This window comes from Chanodichthys erythropterus, chromosome 16 (assembly GCF_024489055.1).
Source record: "Chanodichthys erythropterus isolate Z2021 chromosome 16, ASM2448905v1, whole genome shotgun sequence".
Classification (NCBI taxonomy): Eukaryota; Metazoa; Chordata; class Actinopteri; order Cypriniformes; family Xenocyprididae; genus Chanodichthys; species Chanodichthys erythropterus.
The window spans coordinates 31,973,911-31,998,642 of NC_090236.1; the positions used below are offsets into that span (position 1 = coordinate 31,973,911).

General features: G+C 37.0%; 1 protein-coding gene across 2 annotated transcripts; it reads left to right on the forward strand.

The window, feature by feature from the left end:
* The first annotated feature begins 1,791 nt into the window (after positions 1–1,791).
* On the forward strand, positions 1,792–24,492 carry ankhb (ANKH inorganic pyrophosphate transport regulator b). Of its 2 annotated transcripts, none has more exons than XM_067363116.1 (13): positions 1,792–1,913; positions 2,341–2,572; positions 5,877–6,093; positions 8,022–8,140; positions 9,476–9,559; positions 9,878–10,048; positions 10,236–10,370; positions 12,855–12,947; positions 14,063–14,158; positions 17,556–17,685; positions 20,580–20,703; positions 20,830–20,929; positions 23,225–24,492. In XM_067363116.1, the coding sequence occupies exons 2-13, from the start codon at positions 2,477–2,479 to the stop codon at positions 23,363–23,365; spliced, it is 1,506 nt and encodes a 501-aa protein (XP_067219217.1). In that variant the 5' UTR covers positions 1,792–1,913; positions 2,341–2,476; the 3' UTR covers positions 23,366–24,492. The 2 variants fall into 2 exon arrangements, with proteins under 2 accessions (XP_067219217.1, XP_067219216.1); XM_067363115.1 differs by lacking the exon at positions 1,792–1,913 and adding an exon at positions 2,078–2,243.
* The last annotated feature ends 240 nt before the right edge of the window (positions 24,493–24,732 follow it).

The following is a 24,732-nucleotide window of genomic DNA, read 5'->3' on the forward strand; positions in this document are numbered from 1 at the left end:
ATCTTTGTTATATTGTATTTATTTGTGTTTTTGCTTGTAATTTGATTCTTTGTTCTTTTTTATTACTGTTTTTAATAATGTTTTAAATTTATATTAGTTAGGCTAGTAGTTTTAGCTGTGGTATTAAAATTAGAATAGAGAATTGTGAATTTTCACTGGTATCTAAAAATTTTGTTTCATGACCAGTAAAACTGTTTGGCAGGTGTGGCAAAAAGTTAGACTTAGGCCCTGTTTTATTTCATCCTTCAGCCCCCATGGAGGTTTTCTGAGGTCCTTAATGAGCCCCAACCCCCATGTATAAGAAATTACTGAGCTATTCAATATATTTATTAATTTTATAGAGTACTATATTTTTGCTATTGCTTTTCAAGTATAGAAAAAAATTGCTTTCTGGGCTGCGCTGATATACACTGCCCTCAAAAGTTTGGAAATGCCCTAGAAAAGGGGTTTTGGACAATATTGGCATGAATCCTATTTTAGTTGAAATCCGATGGCTCCGTGAGGCCTCCATAGGGAGCAATGACACTTCCTCTCTCAAGATCCATAAAGGTACTAAAAACATATTTAAATCGGTTCATGTGAGTACAGTGGTTCAATATTAATATTATAAAGTGACGAGAATATTTTTGGTGCGCCAAAAAAACAACAAAATAATGACTTATTTAGTGATGACCGATTTCAAAACACTGCTTCAGGAAGCATCGGAGCACAAATGAATCAGTGTATCGAATCACGATTCAGATCTCGTGTCAAACTGCCAACGGCTGAAATCACGTGACTTTGGCGCTCCGAACAGCAGATTCGATACACTGATTCATTTGTGCTCCGATGATTCCTGAAGCAGTGTTTTGAAATCAGTCATCACTAAATAAGTCGCTATTTTGTTGTTTTTGGCGCACCAAAAATATTCTCGTCGCTTTATAATATTAATATTGAACCACTGTAGCACATGAACCGATTTAAATATGTTTTTAGTACATTAATTAATCTTGAGAGGAAGTGTCATTGCTCCCTATGCAGGCCTCACGGAGACATCGGATTTCAACAAAAATATCTTAATTTGCATTCCGAAGATGAACGAAGGTCTTACGGGTGTGGAACAGCATGAGGGTGAGTAATAAATGACATTATTTTCAGTTTTGGGTGAACTAACCCTTTAATTTGTGATAATTTTGCACTGATAAGGGACAACACAAACTACAAAAACATATTTTATTACATAAACAGTTTATACGTAGAAAAAACGTACATTTTCGATTCATCAAAATATCCACTATTAGCAGCAATCTGACCTAAACTGGGTTCTGATTGGTTCATTGTATTCTAAACTTAATTGGCGATCAATTGTTGAAGCTATTAAGGTGTGCTGACCCAAAAATCTTTTACAAACCTGGGCCAAGTTTAAACCAGTAACCAGGCTGGCAAAGGGGCATGTCTGACTTTTATTATGTAATCAAAGTGAAAATTTTTATTGCTGGTCTTCAGTGATAATGTCAAGTTACTTTAATGTATTTGCACCAAAAAATAATAAGGATTTATGCTGATATCGTCCAAAACCACACTTTCTCAGGGGTTTCCAAACTTTTGGAGGGCAGTGTAATGTCTCTCTCTACAGCAGTAAGAGTAAACACACGGAGCACAAAAGGGGATGTCGGTCATACAGATTGCAGAAATATGCATGACTGTCATTTTTGGGTGAACGGTCCCTTTAATTTACAGTTTGACAGTCAGAAGTGCGTCTCACAAGACTTGCCTGCTCCGCAGCCCCACCTGCTGGCCGACAAATAAGATGTTCGGTTTCCACTGGGATTCTTGCGCGTCACTAAAATGTTCTATCTCAATTTGGGTCTCAATTTCTATTTATTTATTGCGCAAACATTTCAGGTCAAATGAACGTGTAGTCCTACATGCAGGTAAGATATAAAGACGAAGACGGCCATTTCATCCAATGCTCAAACCTCTCCGGCAAGCCGTTATCAGGGAATTAACTCAATTTTAGCCAGTCGTGTGTTGTTCAGCAGTGTATTTCTGTGTCTCTGCACGCAGCAGGTGACGTTTAGAAGAGGAGTGGCCTTTATTCACAGACCGTCTCCCACGTGTTGTTAAGGAAGGATGATGATTTAAGTACAGTTAACAGAGTGGCCATCTACAGCAGAATAGCGGCGACTCCATGTATACGGCTTTATACTTGTGCCGCACTTAATCGCCGCGGCCAATTATATGTATTTTTTTCCTCTCCACTGGTGGGTGAACAATGGAGAAGCCGTCAGCAGAAATTTCTGGTGACCCTCCTATTTTCCCATGCACCAGATCATTGTTTATGATGCTGTTGTTGTGTAGGAGGGCAGGGATGGACCTGATCTCGGTGGATTTCTGCTAGAAAACACTCACAACTCGACAGGCGGTGACCGGCCTCTCATCCTTCCAGATCCGAGCAGCTGATGTTGGCAGTGCTGCCGCTATCTTCACGGCGAACATGGTGAAATTCCCGGCGCTCACGCACTATTGGCCTCTCATCCGATTCCTGGTGCCGCTGGCCATAACCAACATAGCCATCGACCTCGGCGAACAGGCAAGTGTGAATGAATTGTGCGTTAAACACAGCGCTTCATGGCGTAAGATTGGTTGTGCATCCTTTGGAGCTGGACACTGCAGCAATGGCATCCCTCAGAAATCCGTCCTTTGCTTTAAAAGGTCTGTTTATCAGTGGCTCGCGCATGTATGGTATGTAGTTAACGTAGTTTATAGGTTAGGGCTATTATGTGCTTCTATTGCGTGAGGAAACGGGCGAACGGCGGCCCTTGCTTTACAGAACATCACCAAAACAACATGAGCCGATCAGCTGTACGTGGTCGTCAACAGCTGGCCATACAGCGCATCCAATAACATGTGTCACACTGAACAATGCAAAAGCAATCTGACAGAGATGAATGTGCACTTTTGGATGGGCTGATTTTGTTTTCACCTCTGAGTGAACTGGCCTTGTTTTTGTCAACCATTAACGAATGTTGTGCGGCTTACAGTATTTTTGTTTTATCACAGTCATTACATGTTTAAATAGGTTGAAAACCCTTGAACTCTTGGCTTAAATATTTTATTCATGTAATTCACATCTCATTTTGATGCAGAGGTTTTAATAAATCATTTCTGTATAGAGGAAAGTCAATCTTATTATCATGAGTTTAATGTCTTTATATATATATATATATATATATATATATATATATATATATATATATATATATATATATATATACAGCTATGGAAAAAAATAAGAGACCACTCCAAGTTAAGAAATCAATGTTAAGTGGTCTCTTAATTTTTTCCATAGCTGTATATATATATATATATATATATATATATATATGTATATGTATGTATATGTATATGTGTGTATATATATTGATATATATATAATCTATCTCTATATATCCGCACACACATTTTATTCACTATAATTAAAAAACAAATGGTAATAAAATATGACAAGATCTCAGAGCCAAATTTTTATCAGTTTTACTGAAAGTCCACTGTATGAAGAATTTTTTGGGAAAATAAGTCACAGTTTACTTTATTTTTTGCTATCCTCACTTACATAAATGAACTATAGTGTCCTGCACCCCCTAGTAAAAATATATCAAAAATATAAAAAAAAATTCTGGTTTGACTGTAAATATATATATAAAAAAATCTTGTTTGTGCTATTTAAAAAAAATAATTATCGTATTGGAGTCAAATATAAGCACTTTTGATTCTTTGATATTGGATTTATTAATAATTTAATAGCATTATTTCGTAATTGTTTGGATTTTTTTTTTTTTTTACATTTCTCACTGGAAAATAAATGGCTGTTATTCAAAGTTTAAAAATTATGTAATTGTTAAGCTACACATTTCTCACTAGAGAATAAATGTCTTGTTATTCAGTAGCTTAACAATTACAAAATAATAATAATAATAATAATAATGGTTAAAATATTCATAATTATTTTATTGTTGTGTCAAAAAACAGAAGTAAACTTTTTCAATATTGGTTATTAGAAACTTATCTGTATTGTTATTGGCCATAAAATGTAATATTGTTTGATCTTTAATAAAACAAAAAGATTCAACTGTTTCAGTTGACAGTTGTTGAGGAATTGTAGTGCTGAGGAAGTGTAGGAAATGCAATCCCTCAGTTGTCATGATGACAAATGAGTTTTTTTGGTAAGTGAAGAAGATAAAACGAGAATAGAGATGTATTTGATTAACGCAAGTCACTACACTGAAAACTTCATTTGATTTTGTGAAAATTGAAATAAAAAATTGCCTTTTGCTTTTTGTTAGATACAAATTCATTTTCAGAATCACTAATAGCAGAAAGAAGAACCCTAAGAGCCTGTCTGCCCACAGTAACAGACAATCATTATCTCTCTACACACTGTTCTAAGGCGTTGGAGAGTAAGTGGCAGACAAAGAGAGTCAGAAGAAGGCAGCAGATAAGGAGAAAAAAAAATGTACATTCACTTGACCTTTTGACTTTATCTCTAGTTATTGTACAGGTCTAGCTGCTTCTAATGAATTCTGTGACTGATTTTCTACTGTTTTATCATCCAAAAGATACCACATGCTCTCTTTAAACAGCAAATATTACAGAATGATGCCACCAGGTTAGAGTCAAGGACAGGACAGCAATGGTTATTTAATAGTTATTTAGTAATGCCTACAACTTGAATAGCAAGTAGAACTTTTGTACATCTCAGCATTTTTTGAACAAGTTTGACATCTGACACATTTCCAAATCACCTTCTCATGTGTTTGAGGATGATATATTCTGGCATATGAACAATTTTTACTGCTTTATTGTCACAATACAATCGGTCATCATTGAGACACTTTGGAGTCCCTCTATCTCGAGATTACATTATTGATTCTGATCATAGGTTTTAGGTTTTTATCTCAAGAAAAGTCCCTGAATAAATGTAATCTTATAACTATTCTTCCTGTTTCTGCTTAGAAATGTTACTTGATAGTGTTTGGGCGTCCTACTGACTTTTATAATGTGATATTTAGCAACACATGGTGCAGTGTGTGATACTGTGAAGTTTGTATTTTCACACATATGCAGCTTTAACAGAGAGAAACTCTGGGTCAGTGGTCCTGTGTAATACAAACTTATCCTTAACTTAGCAAATACCAGTCCTCACATTTGGATTTTTTTCTGGGGTACATGGCATGAAAGGCTTTTAGTCAGTTGATACTAGTGTAGTACTGTATATATTGGGTATAGAACCCTCTTTGTGTTAAAGAATCCCATGAGGAGTGATAGTTTGTCCAATTACCAGGGCTTGACATTAACTTTTTTGCTCAACAGCCACTTTGGTAAGTGATTTTCCAAATTTACTAGCCACTTTGGCCACAATTTTGACATAAGTACCATGGGGAAAAACTGGCATATAGATATTTTTGATATGATCTCATAATTTGGCAGCAGGTATATTAGGCTGCTGTCACTTTAAGACCTGACACACGGATCCATTATACTGTTACACGTGCGTTTTCTTTCTCAACTGTTTACGTTCACTTAAAACATAACTCACTGTGTTTACATGAATACTCGCCAAGACCTGCATTTTGACGTCATTTTGTGTGTATTTGACTGTTTAAGTGCAATTAACAGCGAAAAAAACCCTAAATTTAGTACTGAAAGGTGGCTTTATGTGTGCAAACTTTGGGTGTAAGCACAAAATCTGCGGGAATGAGTAAAATTATGTGCAATTTATCTCTCAACATCAGAAAATCGATAATGTGACTAAATCTAGATGCATTTAGATTCTTTTAATTACTCTATCAGTGGTGTTTCTGCTAAATTTATATAATTTCTCTCTTCCTCTACAGGCTTTAAACAGGGGAATAGCGGCAGTCAAAGAGGATGCAGTGGAAATGTTAGCCAGCTATGGTCTGGCCTACTCCCTCATGAAGTTCTTCACAGGTCCTATGAGTGATTTCAAGAACGTCGGGCTGGTGTTTGTCAACAGCAAACGGGACAGAACCAAGGCGGTCCTCTGTATGGTGGCTGCAGGAACCGTGGCTATCATTTTCCACTCTCTCATTGGTCAGTCTGCCAGTCTATCATTTCTTCACTCCACCTCTGGTCTTGCACGACTAGTTTGTACTAAATGTACAGGGAACACCGTTTTGTTTTGCACTTTTCTAAACAAATGTGTCATGATGGTAGACTTATTGAGCAGTGTTATGACTGGAGAAGGACCTCAATTGGTCTTAATCACGCAGACTATACTCATAGAAGGCAGATGTAACTATTCTCTGGAAAAGTCGATGCACAAAGGAACATTATATTCCAAGCACGGTTCATCCGCTGTGTTGACGGAAAGGCTTTTTTGCCAGGTTACTACATGCCTGTACTCCATGTACTCTTTGTGAATGGAGAGGCCTCTCTCAAACAACCTGTCTAAACTCACAGGGGTAGATTGCCATTTATTTTCGGATCTTCGTTCACCCTCTATGATTATATTGTCATTAAACAAATTGTGCAAAATACTGCACTCCTACTCAGCAGGAAATAAGTTCTGCCACCCATATTTTCCAAATACTTAAGCTTGTGGGTTGTGGTTAAAACGGTCCAATCATTTTAAAACAGTCTATATGTACAGTGAAATTCAGAAGAATTAAAGATATGCACCTTGAATGCATCAGTTTCTCCACCCCAAGTACATTTGCATTTATACAAATAGTCATTTACATACAAAGCAAAAAATCTGAGCCATTTTCAGCCGCTCCGCAGTGCCCATATGGCAGTTACTGCAATGAGCTCATGAAGAAAGAATGTTACCACGGTAACCTCGAGGGATATAGGATACAAACCACCACCCTCTTGGAAGAGGGCATGAATTTTTAACCACTAAGCCAACACCTGTCCGCCACACTTAATGATGTGCTTTTAAATGAAGAACTTACTGTCTGTTAACATAACATGGTCACTCTCCATCATTCTGAGACAAATTATGTCCATTTGGACAGTCGGTGAGTTTAGTAGAGCTGCGTCATCCATCTGTGAATCGCGTCACTGCACACATTACTGAGAAAAAGGGAAAAGACGAGAGAAATGGGAGACATGAGAACTTCTATGTCTTTGCATGTTATTTTTTAAAATATATTATATTATATTATATTATATTATATTATATTACATAATATATTATATTATATAATAGCTGCATTTTATTCACGATAAAACACGACCGCTTCTCCCAACAGTTCTGTGTATCGCTACACAACACCCTTAGCAATCACTCTTAGAAATGTAAACTGTATGTTCTCTATTGATATTGTTCATTAAAGCTTACTGTATTATGTAGAAGAGTATTGTGAGAAAGAGATCGAGTGAGCGAGTTTATTACCTGCATTCAGATTTAGCATTTTCCTTCAGGTCAGTCCTATGTTCATAATAATTAATCTGTTTAAATGTCCGATGTATTATCTTGTCCTTTTAACAGTTATGGGGTTTTCCCATGACTGACAGTGCTAGTCAAAGCATTTGTCAGTTGTGTCTTGTTCCGTTTTCACAACAATTCAGTCTTTTCAATGTAAAAGTCTTCGCCACTAACCAACACACTCATAGAGACAGTCTTTTCCGCCATCTAGTGGCGTAATAATGTAACTTCTGTTGCTGTTCACGGTCAGGGACTATTTTTTCCGGCGGGAGGAAGGCTTTTAGTGAAGGTTTACTTCATGAAAGTTGAATCGATACATATTTTTGGCTTTAATATTTGTATTGTGTGGTAACCGTTTTATAAAAGCAATAAGGTACTCGAGACTAGTGCTGTATCGTGAATAAGTCACGGCTGAAGGGGTTGCACACACACGTTTCACACCGTGCCTAATACCCTTTTATTCATGATACAGCACAGCCGCTCGTACTGTATTGCTTACATAAGAACTTCTGTGTCCTTGCATGTCATTTGTGTACATTATCGATGATAAAAACACAAATGAATCTTGTTCTCGCTTTTTCTTGTTTAGCCTACACAGATCTGGGCTATTACATCATTAACAAACTGCATCATGTGGATGAGTCTGTGGGGAGTAAGACCCGGAAGGCGTTTCTCTATTTGGCTGCTTTTCCTTTACTTGACGCCATGGTGAGTGACATCCCAGCCTTAAAGATATTCTGTCGTATGATATATTCTTGCTCTGACCGTCAGATCTGGCTCGCCTGCCTGACACAGATGGGCAGAGAGTACGTGTGTGTAATCGTGTGTGGTACAGCCAGGCATCAGCGCCTATTCAAGCTCCTTTGGATGAATTACAGCCCACGCAGAACGTCATGTGCCTCTCAATGGAGGTTAAACTGCAGCAATGTTTTGTTTAAAGTGTTAAGTCTCTAGAGAGTGTACCCAATTAACAGGGGCCCCTGACCCCTAGGGGATGAAATGTGGTACTGCAGGGGGTTCACCAGTTTTTGTTTGATCTCAAAGTATTTTTTTGTGAAGAAATGGAAATACACAGAACCGGCGACAGAATCATGTGCAGCCAAGGCTCATTGGGGAGCAAAGGCTGGCCCGTGTGGTCCGATCCAACAGAAGAGTTACTGTAGCTCAAATTGCTCAAGAAGTTAATGCTGGTTCTGATAGAAAGGTGTCAGAATACATAGTGCATCACAGTTTGTTGCGTATGGGGCTGCACAGTCGTCAGGGTGCCCATGCTGACCCCTGTCCACTGCCGAAAGCCCCAACAGTGGGCACGTGAGCATCAGAACTGGACCACGGAGCAATGGAAGAAGGTGGCCTGGTCTGATAAATCATGTTTTCTTTTACATCACGTGGATGGCCAGGTGTGTGTGCGTCGCTTACCTGGATAACACATGGCACCAGGATGCACTATGGGAAGAAGGCAAGCTGTCGGAGACAGTGTGATGCTTTGGGCAATGTTCTTCTGGGCAATGTTCTTCCTGTCATCCATGTCGATGTTACTTTGGCACTTACCACCTACATAAGCATTGTTGCAGACCATGTACGCTCTTCATGGAAATAGTATTCAAACGGTGTTTGTAGGATATATCATAATTTAAACTGGGATAACAGACCACAAATGTGCTGTATATATGTTGTCTTTTTTTTAATACTGTTCATACAGAGGAATACAAAGAAAAGAAGAAAATAATCAGGAGGAAAAGAAGTCAATGACTGAAAAGACCTCTTGCCATAGATATTCTTGTTATACCATGTCACATTAAAATGTGAAGCTGACACCCGAAAATAGAACATGAAGGAAATTTTGCAGCTCATTCAGTCAAACTGACGGATCAGGATTATTTGTAGCGCAACCTTATTATTTGAAATGATTAGTTTCAGTCTTTTTGAGTGGAAATCCGACAACCAGAAATGCCTCCTATAATTTAAAACACAGTAGGCTCATCAGGAAAAAGGTAGATTGGATTAGTGACAGTGGATGTTAGCTCTTGTCTGTGGTTTCAGGCATGGACTCATGCTGGTATCCTTCTGAAGCACAAGCACAGTTTCCTGGTGGGATGTGCCTCTATTTCTGATGTCATTGCACAGGTAAGTGTCAGATTCATTGAATCAGCATTTCATTGTTTGATTTCAGACATCTGTATTGTTATGTTAGTGTTTATGTTTTCAATGTTTTGTGAATGCAAATGGTTGTGTATACTGTAAATGATATTTAAAGGATATATAATGGGTTATCTATAATGTCTGAGCTTGTCATGGCTGTTATGTAATTAAGTTATGTAATAGTTTTTATTAATCATGTTTTTGGGTTTGAATTAATAATAGTCTGTATGTGCCATGAGAATGTCTATATTTATCACTGTCATTGTAATCAGGTTACACGGTTGTGCCCCTCTCTCTCTCCAGGTTGTGTTTGTTGCCATTTTGCTCCACAGTCACCTGGAGTGTGTGGAGCCCTTGCTGATCCCAATCCTGTCTCTGTATATGGGAGCCTTGGTACGCTTCACAATCGTTGGTTTGGGGTACTACAGGAAGATTCATGACAGCATCCCTGACTCCAGTGGACCTGAGGTTGGGGTATGTCCAGTGACTCTCTTTACATCAATTCAACCAGCTGGCATTTTACTCTGTAAATCAGTTGCTATTTACCTGTTCAGTTTAGTATCAACGCTACATTGGTCAGTTTATTGGTTTTCTATACTCTTTCTCCTTGCTTTGCCCCCTCAAATGTGTGCTAAATACTGACACTCATTTTGTGTAATAGGGTGATGCCACTATTAAAAAGATGCTAAGCTTTTGGTGGCCGTTGGCTCTCATCCTGGCTACGCAGCGGATTAGCAGACCCATCGTCAACCTGTTTGTGTCACGGGATCTGAAAGGAAGCACAGCTGCCACAGAGGTTAGTCTGGCAAAAGCATACATGCCTTTACAGTATTTACTCATCAAATTGTAGTCGTAATCATAATTTTTTTTTGTCATTTAGATACAGCATATGTGTGAATATGTAGCTAACACATAGTGAAAGGCTCCAGCAGCTCTGCATATTTTCTAGCAATGAGCGTTTTTTTATATTTCCATCTATCTTTATTTTAACTGAAGCAGTGCGTCAGATGTAAACAGAGTTTGACTTGTTTTTGTTAACTAAAACTACAAACCCGATTCCAAAAAAGTTGGGACACTGTACAAATTGTGAATAAAAAAGGAATGCAATAATTTACAAATCGCATAAACTTATATTTTATTCACGACAGAATATAGATAACATATCAAATGTTGAAAGTGAGAAATTTTGAAATGTCATGCCAAATATTGGCTCATTTTGGATTTCATGAGAGCTACACATTCCAAAAAAGTTGGGACAGGTAGCAATAAGAGGCCGGAAAAGTTAAATGTACATATAAGGAACAGCTGGAGGACCAATTTGCAACTTATTAGGTCAATTGGCAACATGATTGGGTATAAAAAGAGCCTCTCAGAGTGGCAGTGTCTCTCAGAAGTCAAGATGGGCAGAGGATCACCAATTCCCTTAATGCTGCGGCGAAAAATAGTGGAGCAATATCAGAAAGGAGTTTCTCAGAGAAAAATTGCAAAGAGTTTGAAGTTATCATCATCTACAGTGCATAATATCATCCAAAGATTCAGAGAATCTGAATCAATCTCTGTGCGTAAGGGTCAAGGCCGGAAAACCATACTGGATGCCTGTGATCTTCGGGCCATTAGACGGCACTGCATCACATACAGGAATGCTACTGTAATGGAAATCACAACATGGGCTCAGGAATACTTCCAGAAAAAATTGTCAGTGAACACAATCCACCGTGCCATTCGCTGTTGCCGGCTAAAACTCTATAGGTAAAAAAAGAAGCCATATCTAAACATGATCCAGAAGCACGGCGTTTTCTCTGGGCCAAGGCTCATTTAAAATGGACTGTGGCAAAGTAGAAAACTGTTCTGTGGTCAGACGAATCAAAATTTGAAGTTCTTTTTGGAAAACTGGGACGCCATGTCATCCGGACTAAAGAGGACAAGGACAACCCAAGTTGTTATCAGCACTCGGTTCAGAAGCCTGCATCTCTGATGGTATGGGGTTGAATATGTGTGTGTGGCATGGGCAGCTTACACATCTGGAAAGGCACCATCAATGCTGAAAGGTATATCCAAGTTCTAGAACAACATATGCTCCCATCCAGACGTCATCTCTTTCAGAGAAGACCTTGCATTTTCCAACATGACAATGCCAGACCACATACTGCATCAATTACAACATCATGGCTGCGTAGAAGGATCCGGGTACTGAAATGGCCAGCCTACAGTCCAGATCTTTCACCCATAGAAAACATTTGGCGCATCATAAAGAGGAAGATGCGACAAAGAAGACCTAAGACAGTTGAGCAACTAGAAGCCTGTATTAGACAAGAATGGGACAACATTCCTGTTCCTAAACTTGAGCAACTTGTCTCCTCAGTCCCCAGACGTCTGCAGACTGTTCTAAAAAGAAGAGGGGATGCCACACAGTGGTAAACATGGCCTTGTCCCAACTTTTTTGAGATGTGTTGATGCCATGAAATTTAAAATCAACTTATTTTTGCCTTTAACCATTTGATATGTCATCCATGTTGTATTCTGAATAAAATATTGAAATTTGAAACTTCCACATCATTGCATTCTGTTTTTATTCACAATTTGTACAGTGTCCCAACTTTTTTGGAATCGGGTTTGTAATAAAAATAGTTTTTGGTAATTGAAAGCTAAAATAAATATTAGATAAAAATTAAATGAAAATGACAAATGTTGCTTGGCTACTAGTACTATCTGAAATAAATGCCAAGTTCTGTCATAAAACTCTAGATGCCACAGGCTGATGGGTCCATAACGCAAGCTTTTGATATTTACAGTATTTGGCACAATCTGACTGGTTCATGTCGCATCTGCAGCCAATGAGCTTGCTGCTCAACATTTAAATGGCTGGTTATCATTCACAATAGCCGTTTGCAGCACACTTTCAGAGTTCGTCTGAAACCCTCCACCTTCCCCAGCTCCACCTGTATAAATCTGCTATGGGTAATTGATATATGCTATTTGTGCAGCAGCAGCAGCATGTCTACATACTCACAGCAGCGTACTGGCGTATATATTGGTAGTAGCGAGTTTACCCTCACAAGCAGCAATAATTTACAACAACAGCAATTATCAACTTTACCTCTTTCCCCCCCAATTTTAAAGCTAGGTTTATATAATAACTGTATTTATACTGCCTTATTGTTGCTTTAGTTGTTTGGTGCCCAGATGCCAGAAATATTTTCCGTCACTCAGCTATAGAAACATTCATTATAAACAGATTGTGGGTGTTTAATGTTACCATCGTCTTTCTGTTGTTTTCCAGGCTGTTGCAGTTCTCACAGCAACATATCCAGTGGGTCATATGCCATATGGATGGCTCACTGAACTCAGAGCTGTTTACCCTGCATTTGAGAAGGTAAGTGTTGTTGTTTTAACTTAAACTAATATTGTTTTAATCCTTAATCATACAGTACTCAGAATGCTTAATGCTGATCATCCTCCGCATATATACTTAAGTTAGAATGACACCTCTCCATCATCTCCTACCAGTATTCTGCCTGAATGATCAGGAAAAGGAGTCAGTGTGCTTTTTTTATTTATACAACACTGTCTAACTTTGTCTCATACCCTTAAGGGATGACAAAATTAGTTTATATCTTCCACCTTTTCCATGTGCTAATACTGCAGTATGTCTATTATCTTGTTCTACCTTATGACAAAGCAATTATTTTTTGGGTAAACAGAGTGGGTTCATGGAGACAGACCTGCAGCAAGAGTCCCAGAGACTGTAATTATAAAGGCGCACAGTGGTGTGGTGTTATTTATGGATGTTTGCCCATAGAAAAAGGACTCAGGACCCACAATTAGGAAGTCCACAGGAAATGGGGAGATGTTCTCTGGCCGCAGGTGGCTGGCCAAATGTAGTTAATACTTTTATGGATAAAGTTGATCTACATTACTGTTTAAAAGTTTTTTAGGTTTTTCAATAAGATCTCTTATGCTCACTAAGGCTGCATTAATTTTTGCGTAACACTTTACAACAAGGTTTCGTTAGTTAACTCCTTTAGTTAACATGAACTAAGAATAAGTAATACTTTTACAGAATTTATTAATGTTAGTTAATATTAATTTCAGCATTTACTAATACATTATTAAAATCAAAAGTTGTATTTGTTAACATTAGTTAATGCACTGTGAACTAACATGAACAAACAAAAAGATAAATAAATACAATAACAAATGTATTGCTCATTGTTAGTTCATGTTAATACATTAACTAATGCTAATGAATGAGACCTTATTGTAAAGTGTTACCATTTTATCAAAAATACAGTAAAAACAGTAATACTGTGAAATATTATTACAATTAAATGCATCCTTGCTGATAAAAGTATTAATTTCTTTACAAAAATGAGAAATTTTGAATAATAGTGTACATTATAAATGCTCAAAACATTGTACATTATCAAGAAGAAGTGAACTGCTTTCCTCACATCTGCTGTTTGTCTTTGTTCGTTTCTCATTTTCTAGAGTAACCCGAGCAATAAGTTGGCCAACGGTGGTACAGTTGTGACAAAAGCCCACATCAGACGCTTCACTTTTGTTTGTTTGGCTCTTTCTATAACAGTAAGTTCATCCACATTCTCAATCTTTGGTCTCCATCTGGCTTTAATAATGCTTGTTTCAAACTGCGGTTTGCTGAAGTTCAGGGAGTTTAAAGGTGCTGTGGGAGTTTATTGTGACTGTGGCGTCCGGTCATATTCTTTGTTTAGCCAATCAGGAGGAGCTTTCTATCTGTCAATCATAACAACCCACATATGGAAAGCAGGAAAATGAAAACATGGCATATAGAGCTAGTTTGTTTGTCATCCATGAACAGTCAATGGAAGGTTTACTATTGAAGTTTTTCAAATATCATGTTTATTTTCAGGGCTTGACATTAACTTTTTTGCTCACCAGCCACTCTGGCTAGCCTAGAGGTTTTCCAAAGTTACTAGCCACTCAGCATTTTCACTGGCAACAATTTTGACATCAGTACCATGGGGGAAAACTGCCATATAGATATTTTTAGTACTGTCTCATAATTTAGCAGCAGGTATATTAGGCTGCTGTCACTTTAAAGGTGCTCTTGATTAAAAAATTGAATTTACCTCAGCATAGTTAAATAACAAGAGTTCAGTACATAGAAAAGATATACAATGAGTTTCAAACTCCATTGTTTCCTTCTTCTTATATAAATCTCATTTGTTTAAAAGACCTCCGAAGAACAGGCGAATCTCAACATAACACTGACTGTTACATAACAGTCGGGGTGTACGCCCCCAATATTTGTATATGCCAGCCCATGTTCCCAACATTATGAAAGGGATTACATGTCTGGATGTGCACAGCCGAATCATTAGACTAGGTAAGCAAGCAAGAACAATAGCGAAAAATGGCAGATGGAGCAATAATAACTGACATGATCCATGATAACATGATATTTTTAGTGATATTTGTAAAGTGTCTTTCTAAATGTTTCGTTAGCATGTTGCTAATGTTACTGTTAAATGTGGTTAAAGTTACCATCGTTTATTACTGTATTCACGGAGACAAGAGCCGTCGCTATTTTCATTATTAAACACTTGCAGTCTGTATAATTCATAAACACAACTTCATTCTTTATAAATCTCTCCAACAGTGTAGCATTAGCCGTTAGCCACAGAGCACTATCAAACTCATTCATAACCAAATGTAAACATTCAAATAAACACTATACTTACGCGATTAGACATGCTGCATGACGAACACTTTGTAAAGATCCATTTTGAGGGTTATATTAGCTGTGTGAACTTTTTTTATGTTGTTTAAGGCAAGCGCAAGCTCTTGGGGCGTGGAGCACCAGATTTAAAGGGCCACACACCCTGAATCGGTTCATTTATAAAGATGCCCCAAAATAGGCAGTTAAAAAAATGAATAAAAAAAAATCTATGGGGTATTTTGAGCTGAAACTTCAGACACATTCAGGGAACACCTTAGACTTATATTACATCTTTTAAAAAAACGTTCTAGGGCACCTTTAAGAATTGACGCAAAGATCCATTATACTGTTACAGTTGTTTTTTTTCTTTTTAGCTGTTTACGTTCACTTAAAACATAGCTGACTGTGTTTACATGAATACTCACCAAGACCTGCATTTTGAGTGCGAGCACAAAATCTGCAGAAAATAGTAACATTATGAGCAAGACGCGCAAAATGAAGCCCTGTAACACCAACAATATTCATCCGGAGCAAATGAAATGAGTGAGTGAGGGGAGGCGGGTTTGTGTGTCAACTCTCTGTTGGAGAAATGAGAGAGCGAGAAAGCGCAGCTGGCATCGTGTATCTATCCTGCAGAAAATGAGTATTGGAAGCGTTTCAGGTATTTCAGTATCGATATGTATCGAAAAGACTACAACTGAAAAATGTATATATTGTATAAAAATTCAACCCGCCAAAGTAGTAGGAGTGACTGCGTTACACGCCACTGCTGAAATCCACCCACAGTTGGCGGGTGTTAATGTCAAGCCCTGTTTATTTTATTGAGATGTTTCTCTCCTGCTCCATTTTTGATTATAGAGGTCACCGCAGTTATACCACACTTCTGTGTGTGTGCGCATTGCTGCGTCTGAAATTGCATACTGTGTAGAAGGTACCACATTTGGTTTAAAACCACCGGCATTCACATATCCTCTCCCGTGGCCTCATGTGATTCATCAGATGCACACTTCAGAATCTGCCCAGGTGTTGTCTTCCGCATACTTATCACCTACTGTTTTATGAATACTATAAATTCGAACACACTACTCATGTCACATATTCTTTTTAGCCTTCTATACTGTAGGGAAGTAGGCATGTTTGATGTGTTTGGGGGTGGGATTTTTGAAGTTGGGGCATGTCTAATCAGTAGGTAAATCTGGCTACAGCACATTTAATTTGTGTGTTTTTTACTTTGCTGCTTTTTGTCTATACATGTATAATATTTAAACCCACATAGCCTAATCAGTAAACATTATATATCCTTACGTTTGAATTTTTATTCTTCAGTTGTCATCTGAATTTAAAATGCAAGAGACAAAAATCCATAGACATCTTATTCTGCTACTAAACACACAGTTGTAAAGCCGTAAGGAGCGCATAAGGTCTGGTGAGTGCTTTTAGAGTCAGGCTAAATGATTAATTGATGCTGTCTGCTTCTGTAACGGGGTCAGATCTTCCCTCCCTGGCCTAGATAAAAGCCTGCATGGTATTACACTACAGTGATCATTTTTATTCCATAATTTCACTTCTCTGTCATTAGTACAGCAAGGTTTCTGTTTAATCTCTTATGTAAGCGCTATATTGTTTTGCCCAGATGGCCTCTTCACTAAAATGTTGCATGAATGCACCATTATAGATGAATACTCTGGTTTCTTTACATTTTAATTAATCACTCAAAGGCATCTAGATTTTATATCAACATTTTGTTTAGAAATTTTCCCTTGAGACTTTATTGTAAATTAAATATCATTGATGGTTGGCTTGTGTTATTGATGTAAGGAGTTGTAGCAAGTGTTGAGATTTGCTTTCAGCTACTTGTGCCAACATGTCTGGCCATACATATCTGGTCACACTCCTCCCATTCCAGTTCTGTTATTCACATTTTAAAGGCTTTTCTCCACCCAGATTGATATAAACAGTTATGAGTGTAAATGATAGTGTTTTAATAGCTGTTTTAACAGGGTAAGTATAATATACTTGCTTCCAGATGTGTGCTGGCTCTAAAATTAACATAATATTACATTCCACTAGATAACCAGTACCATCAGAGTGCCATTTCACAAAAATAACCAGGAATAACCATTTTTTTTGGCTCTATATGTTACTTTAGATGTTTATTTGATTGGTTTGTGAGTGAATATTTTATTTTATTGATACTTGACTTGAGATCTCATTTACTTCCTTGTGTTATGTGTGAGATTTTCTAGACAGTCTGAATCAGGTAGTGTGTCTTTCTCTGTGCAGCTCTGTTTTGTGGTGTTCTGGGCGCCACACATTTCTGAGAAGATCCTGGTGGACATCATAGGAGTAGACCATGCCTTTGCTGAGATGTGTGTCGCGCCATTACGAATTTTCTCCTTCTTTCCTATTCCAGGTATTGCCCTTTCATTTCCATAAAGACACAAACATTTTAAACAATTTTGAGAAAACATCTGTGTAGAGATTTTTGCCATACAAAACAAAGTATGATTTTAACCATTACGATTACTATTGGTAGATGAAAGCATAATCAAAATTGCAAAATAGCCCAAATATTTAATAAACAATCATGTAAAACAGGACATATACTACTGTTCAAAAGTTGGGTTAAATGAAAGTTTAATGAAATAAATCTCTTATGTTCACCAAAGTTGCATTCATTTAATCAAAAATAAAGTAAAAACAGTAACATTATTACAATTTAAAGGTGCCATCGAATGAAAAATTTAATTTACCTCTGCATAGATGAATAACAAGAGTTCAGTACATGGAAATGACATACAGTGAGTTTCAAACTCCATTGTTTCCTCCTTCTTATATAAATCTCATTTGTTTAAAAGACCTCCGACGAACAGGCGAATCTCAACATAACACCGACTGTTACGTAACTGTCGGGATAATTAATATGTACGCCCCCAATATTTGCATATACCAGCCCATGTTCAAGGCATTACACAGGGGCAAAACGTCTGGATCTGTGCACAGCTGAATCATCAGACTAGGTAAGCAAGCAAGAACAATAGCGAAAAATGGCAGATGGAGCAATAATAACTGACATGATCTATGATATCATGATATTTTTAGTGATTTTTGTGAATTGTCTTTCTAAATGTTTTGTTAGCATGTTGCTAATGTACTGTTAAATGTGGTTAAAGTTACCATCGTTTATTACTATATTCACGGAGACAAGACTGTCGCTATTTTCATTTTTAAACACTTGCAGTCTGTATAATGCACAAACACATCTTCATTTGTTATAAATCTCTCCAACAGTGTATAATGTTAGCTTTAGCCACGGAGCACTATCAAACTCATTCAGAATCAAATGTAAAAATCCAAATAAATACTATACTCACAGGAATCAATGCATGCATGCAGCATGAATGACGAACACTTTGTAAAGATCCATTTTGAGGGTTATATTAGCTGTTTGAACTTTTTTTATGTTGTTTAAGGCAAGCGCAAGCTCTTGGGGCGGGGGGGGGAGATTTAAAGGGGCCGCGCACTGAATCGGTGCATTTCTAATTATGGCTCAAAATAGGCAGTTAAAAAAATTAATTAAAAAAAATCTATGGGGTATTTTGAGCTGAAACTTCACAGACACATTCAGGGGACACCTTAGACTTATATTTCATCTTATTAAAACTGGTTCTAGGGCACCTTTTAAAACAACTGTTTTCTGTTTTAATATATTTTAAAATATTACAGCAGACATTACTTCAGTCTTGATCCTTCAGAAATCATTCTAATATGCTGATTTGATGCTCAAGAAACATTTCTTATTATTATCAATGTTGAAAAACAGTTGTGCTACTTCATATTTTTGTAAAAACCATAATACATTTTTCAGGATTATTTGATCTTTGATATAGGAAACTTCATTATAAATGTCTTTACTGTCACTTTTGATCAAATTAATGCGTCATTGCTGAATAAAAGTATTAAAGGTGCCCAAGAATGCTTTTTCACAAGATGTAATATAAGTCTAAGGTGTCTCCTGAATGTGTCTGTGAAGTTTCAGCTCAAAATACCCCATAGATTTTTTTTAATTAATTTTTTTTAACTGCCTATTTTGGGGCATCATTAACTATACACTGATTTTGGCAGTGCGCCGCCCCTTTAATTCGCCTGCTCCCTGCCACACAAGCTCTCGACTATAATACAGTGCATTTACAAAGTTCACACAGCTAATATAACCCTCAAATGGATCTTTACAAGATGTTCGTCATGCATGCTGTATGCATGCTTCGAATTATGTGAGTAAAGTATTTATTTTGATCTTTACGTTTGATTCTGTATGAGTTTGAGGCTATGCTCTGTGGCTAACGGCTAATGCTACACTGTTGTAGAGATTTATAAAGAATTAAGTTGTGTTTATGAATTATACAGACTGCAAGTGTTTAAAAATGAAAATAGCGACGGCTCTTGTCTCCGTGAATACAGTAAGAAACAATGATAACTTTAACCACATTTAACAGTACATTAGCAACATGCTAATGAAACATTTAGAAAGACAATTTACAAATATCAGTAAAAATATCATGCTATCGTGGATCATGTCAGTTATTATTGCTCCATCTGCCATTTTTCGCTGTTGTTCTTGCTTGCTTACCTAGTCTGATGATTCAGCTGTGCACAGATCCAGACGTTAATACTGCCTTTCCTTGTCTAATGCCTTGAACATGGGCTGGCATATATGCAAATATTGGGGTCATACATATTAATGATCCCGACTGTTACGTAACAGTCAGTGTTATGTTGAGATCCGCGTGTTTTCCGGAAGTCTTAAACAAATGAGATTTACATAAGAAGGAGGAAACAATGGGGTTTGAAACTCAATGTATGTCTTTTCCATGTACTGAACTCTTGTTATTTAACTATGCCAAGATAAATTCAAATTTTGATTCTAGGGCACCTTTACTTTCTTGGGGGGAAAAAATCGTAGTGACCCCAAACGTTTGAACAGTAGTGTATATTGTATATATTCTCTGGGGGCCTTCTCGTGACAAACAAAAAAGCATGATCTAGGGTCTGATGTGCAGTATATCATCAAATGGACAGATAGTCTTAGGGGGACCAGTTGCTCTTTGAAAATGTCCATTTGAAAAGACAAAGGTCATGCTTCAGTTACAATGCCCCAGGCTTACAGAAAGAATCACAACGAGGGCTCAAAGTACTACTGAATTTTATAGTAGTGATAGCCGTGCAATAAGTGGCATGTAAAACATGTTTTCACATGATTGCTTGAGACTGAATTTCCATGAACTGAATTCTCTGTTGTTTTTATAGTGACGATTCGTGCTCACTTGACCGGTTGGCTCATGACCCTGAAGAAAACCTTTGTTCTGGCACCCAGCTCTGTCCTCCGCATCATTGTCCTCATTACCAGTCTCATAGTGCTGCCTTACATGGGGTAAGTGTGTTGTGCTTGTGAACATACAGATCACTAATTGTTGTACTTTAGTGCATCAAACTTGCAAATTATATATTAAAATGTGTTGGCCTGTATTAGAAAGATTTTTATGCTCAAATTGTGCAGGGTACACGGGGCCACACTTGGTGTTGGATCTCTACTGGCTGGTTTCCTTGGGGAGTCTACTATGGTTGCAATCGCAGCATGCTACGTCTACCGAAAACAGGTACAATAACACTGAAGCCTGTAGGTTTTTCTGATGATAAAATTGCTTTCTATTTGATTAGTGAATACAGTAAAAGAGCAATAAGAATTCAGTTCCTCTGGTAACTCAATGGCCATGAATCTTCAGACATGTTCTTTCCAATACTGTATTGTGTATTTTAAAGGGATAGTTCACCCATAAATGAGAATTTGATGTTTATCTGCTTACCCTCAGGTAACAGCAGTAGCAAAAAGTTTAATTTGGAAGACTGAATAATCCTTCTTGTAATTTGAAACTAACATACTACTAGAGAAAAAACATTTATGTACCTAGACTATTGACTCAAGACATCTTAGTTATTGAAATAACTACCTTCAGTCTCCTATATGTATGTGTGCTTAAAGGGAGAGTTCACTCAAAAAATGAAAATGTGGTGTTTATCTGCTTACCCCCAGGGCATCCAAAATGTAAGCGGCTCTGTTTCTTCAGTAGAACACAAATGATGATTTTAACTCCAACCGTTGCGGTCTGTAAGTCAAATAATGGGAGTCAATGGGAACTTCTACTGTAAGAGTAAATAAAACTTGCTTAGACAAATCCAGATTAAACCCTGCGGCTCGTGACGACACATTGATGTCCTAAGACACAAAACGATCAGTTTGTGCGAGAAACCGAACAGTATTTACATAGAGCGCGATCAGACGTCACCAACCGAGTGCTGAACGCAGTTGGACATAGTGGTGTATTAGAGGTAAAACATGATATAAATACTGTTCGGTTTCTCGCACAAACCAATCATTTCGTGTCTTAGGACATCAATGTGTCGTCACGAGCCGCAGGGTTTAATTTGGATTTATCCAAGCAAGTTTTATTTACTCTTATAGTAGACGTTCCCATTGACTCCCATTATTTGACTAACAGACAGCAGTGGTTGGAGTTAAAAATCATCATTTGTGTTCTACTAAAGAAACAAAAGTCACCTTCATCTTTGATGCGCTGGGTGTTTTTGAAACAAACACAAGAGTTGACTTATGAATTTGCACATGGTTTGCCTTAAAGCATATTAAAAACACCACAGACATATAAACAACATTTAAAAACTTGATTTTCACCACAGGGGGACTTTAATAAATGCTGTAAAAATATATTGCTAATAGTTAGTTTATGTTAGTTAATGCATTAAGTGTTACCATATCCAGTACAGTCCAAAAGTTTGGAACCACTAAGATTTTTAATGTTTTTAAAAGAAGTTTCATCTGCTCACCAAGGCTACATTTATTTAATTAAAAATACAGTAAAAAACGGTAATATTGTGAAATATTATTACAATTTAAAATAACTGTTTTCTATTTAAATATATTTGACAAAGTAATTTATTCCTGTGATGCAAAGCTGAATTTTCAGCATCATTACTCCAGTCTTCAGTGTCACATGATCCTTCAGAAATCATTCTAATATGCTGATTTGCTGCTCAATAAACATTTATGATTATTTTCAATGTTGAAAACAGTTGTGTACTTTTTTTTTCAGGATTCCTTGATGAATAGAAAGTTCAAAAGAACAGCATTTATCTGAAATACAAAGCTTCTGTAGCATTATACACTACCGTTCAAAAGTTTGGGGTCAGTAAGAATTTTTATTTTTATTTTTTTTTAAAGAAATTAAAGAAATGAATACTTTTATTCAGCAAGGATGCATTAAATCAATCAAAAGTGGCAGTAAAGACATTTATAATGTTACAAAAGATTAGATTTCAGATAAACACTGTTCTTTTGAACTTTCTAATCAAATAATCCTGAAAAAAAATATTGTACACAAATATTTTGTACAATTGTACACATTAAATGTTTCTTGAGCAGCAGATCAGCATATTAGAATGATTTCTGAAGGATCATGTGACACTGAAGACTGGAGTAATGATACTGAAAATTCAGCTTTGCATCAAAGGAATAAATTACTTTGTCAAATATATTCAAATTGAAAACAGTTATTTTAAATTGTAATAATTTTTCACAATATTACTGTTTTTATTGTATTTTTAATTAAATAAATGTAGCCTTGGTGAGCAGACAAAACTTCTTTTAAAAACATTAAAAATCTTAGTGGTTCCAAACTTTTGGACTGTACTGTACAAACGCCACATCACATATTTGATTGTAAAACCTTTGTAAACTATTCACATGAATGTCACATTCAGCTCAATATGACAGATTATGTAGGGATGGCTGATGAATGATTTAAACATAAATAGCTTCTGCTGGTGTTTGATAAATGAAACCCAGTGCGTTGAGGTAAAAATACTTTCTGCCCACACAGAAGAAAAAGAAAGACTCGGATGAAGACCTGACCATCGACGGGGAGGACTCTGCCCCCATGAACGAGGTCAGAGCCGGGGGCCGTATGGACGACATCGTGGAGTTAAGAGAGGAGGATGAGGAAGAGATGGAAGAAGACTGAGCTGTGGATTCTAGGCTGAGCAGGATGCGTTGTGGGAATCAGGGCCAACTTGCTTTCTCGGGCAGTGTTCTTATTGCTTACTGTCCCCCGCTGCCACCTTTTCCCTCCTGCCGAAGCGAGAGCGCAGCTCACTTTTTAATGTGCACAGTTCAAATAAACACACAGAGGGAGATTTAGATATCAGTTGTGAAGACTACAGGTGTCCGCTGCAGCATATCTTTGTTACAGTACACACGCAAATGCGTACATGCGTCTTCCAGCTGCTGTCAGGAGATTTCTTTTTTTCTGATGCAGGACAGTGAAGATATTGATTTGTACCAAAGCAATGTTGTGCATTAACTCTTATTTTTCTGTATGCTGATCTTTAATGTGCTGCCGTCCTACACATTTCAAAGGAAAGACTATGCTAAATGCAGTCACATCATTCGCTTGGAATGTATTTCCTGTTTCTTCTTCTTCTTCTTCTTCTTTACCTCTAATATTTCACAGAAAGGACAGACTTGATAAGATTTTTGAGGTCCAGGGGTGGTGACCTGTGTTTCTGCACAGTTTCAAGGACCAACTCACACTTTTTTTTGGCTTTTATCATTACGAGAAATGTCAACAGAGGATATAAATAAAATATATATATATATATATATATATATATATCACAGATTTATATTGGAATTGAGAATGAATTTGATGGACATCTTAGAAAACAACAGTTTCAGAGTGACAAATGGTTGGAGTTATGGGTCATCTAGAGGACCTATTTTTTTTAAATATACATACCATATGTTGTAGGTGTATAAAATATGATACATTTTGTATGGGTGATGTTGTGAACTCTGTATATTGTAAGAAAAGAAAGAATTGGACTGTGTTTTCATAATTACGTCTATTGGAAGTATTTTTTGTTTCTATCTTAATTTATTTTGGGCATTTATTTTGTATCTCAGGATGTTCGTGATGGAAAATATTAAAGTACTATAAAGTCTGAGTAATGATCCCTCCCCCATGTGCTGTTTTTCAAGTCTCTCCATTGGACAGTGACAGACAGCTGTTAAGGATGTCTTAAACCTGTGTTTGTTTCATTTAGATTATAGTGAAGTCTGGTTTAGCTTGTATTAGAGATTTCCTGGACAATGCAAAGTAATGATAGAAACATTTATCACGGTTTCAAAAAAAAAAAAAAAAAGGAAAAAAAAGTATTTGGTCCTCTTATTAAACATTGAAAATGTGGTTTAAAGTGGTCTTTATTGAGGTTCTTATGTTCTGTCCTCTATTAAAATGAAGAAAAGAGAGTGTTTGTCACTTTTACTGCAACTGATAAGTAATATGCTACACAGAAAATTGAAAATTATACTCTAGATGTCACGTACGGA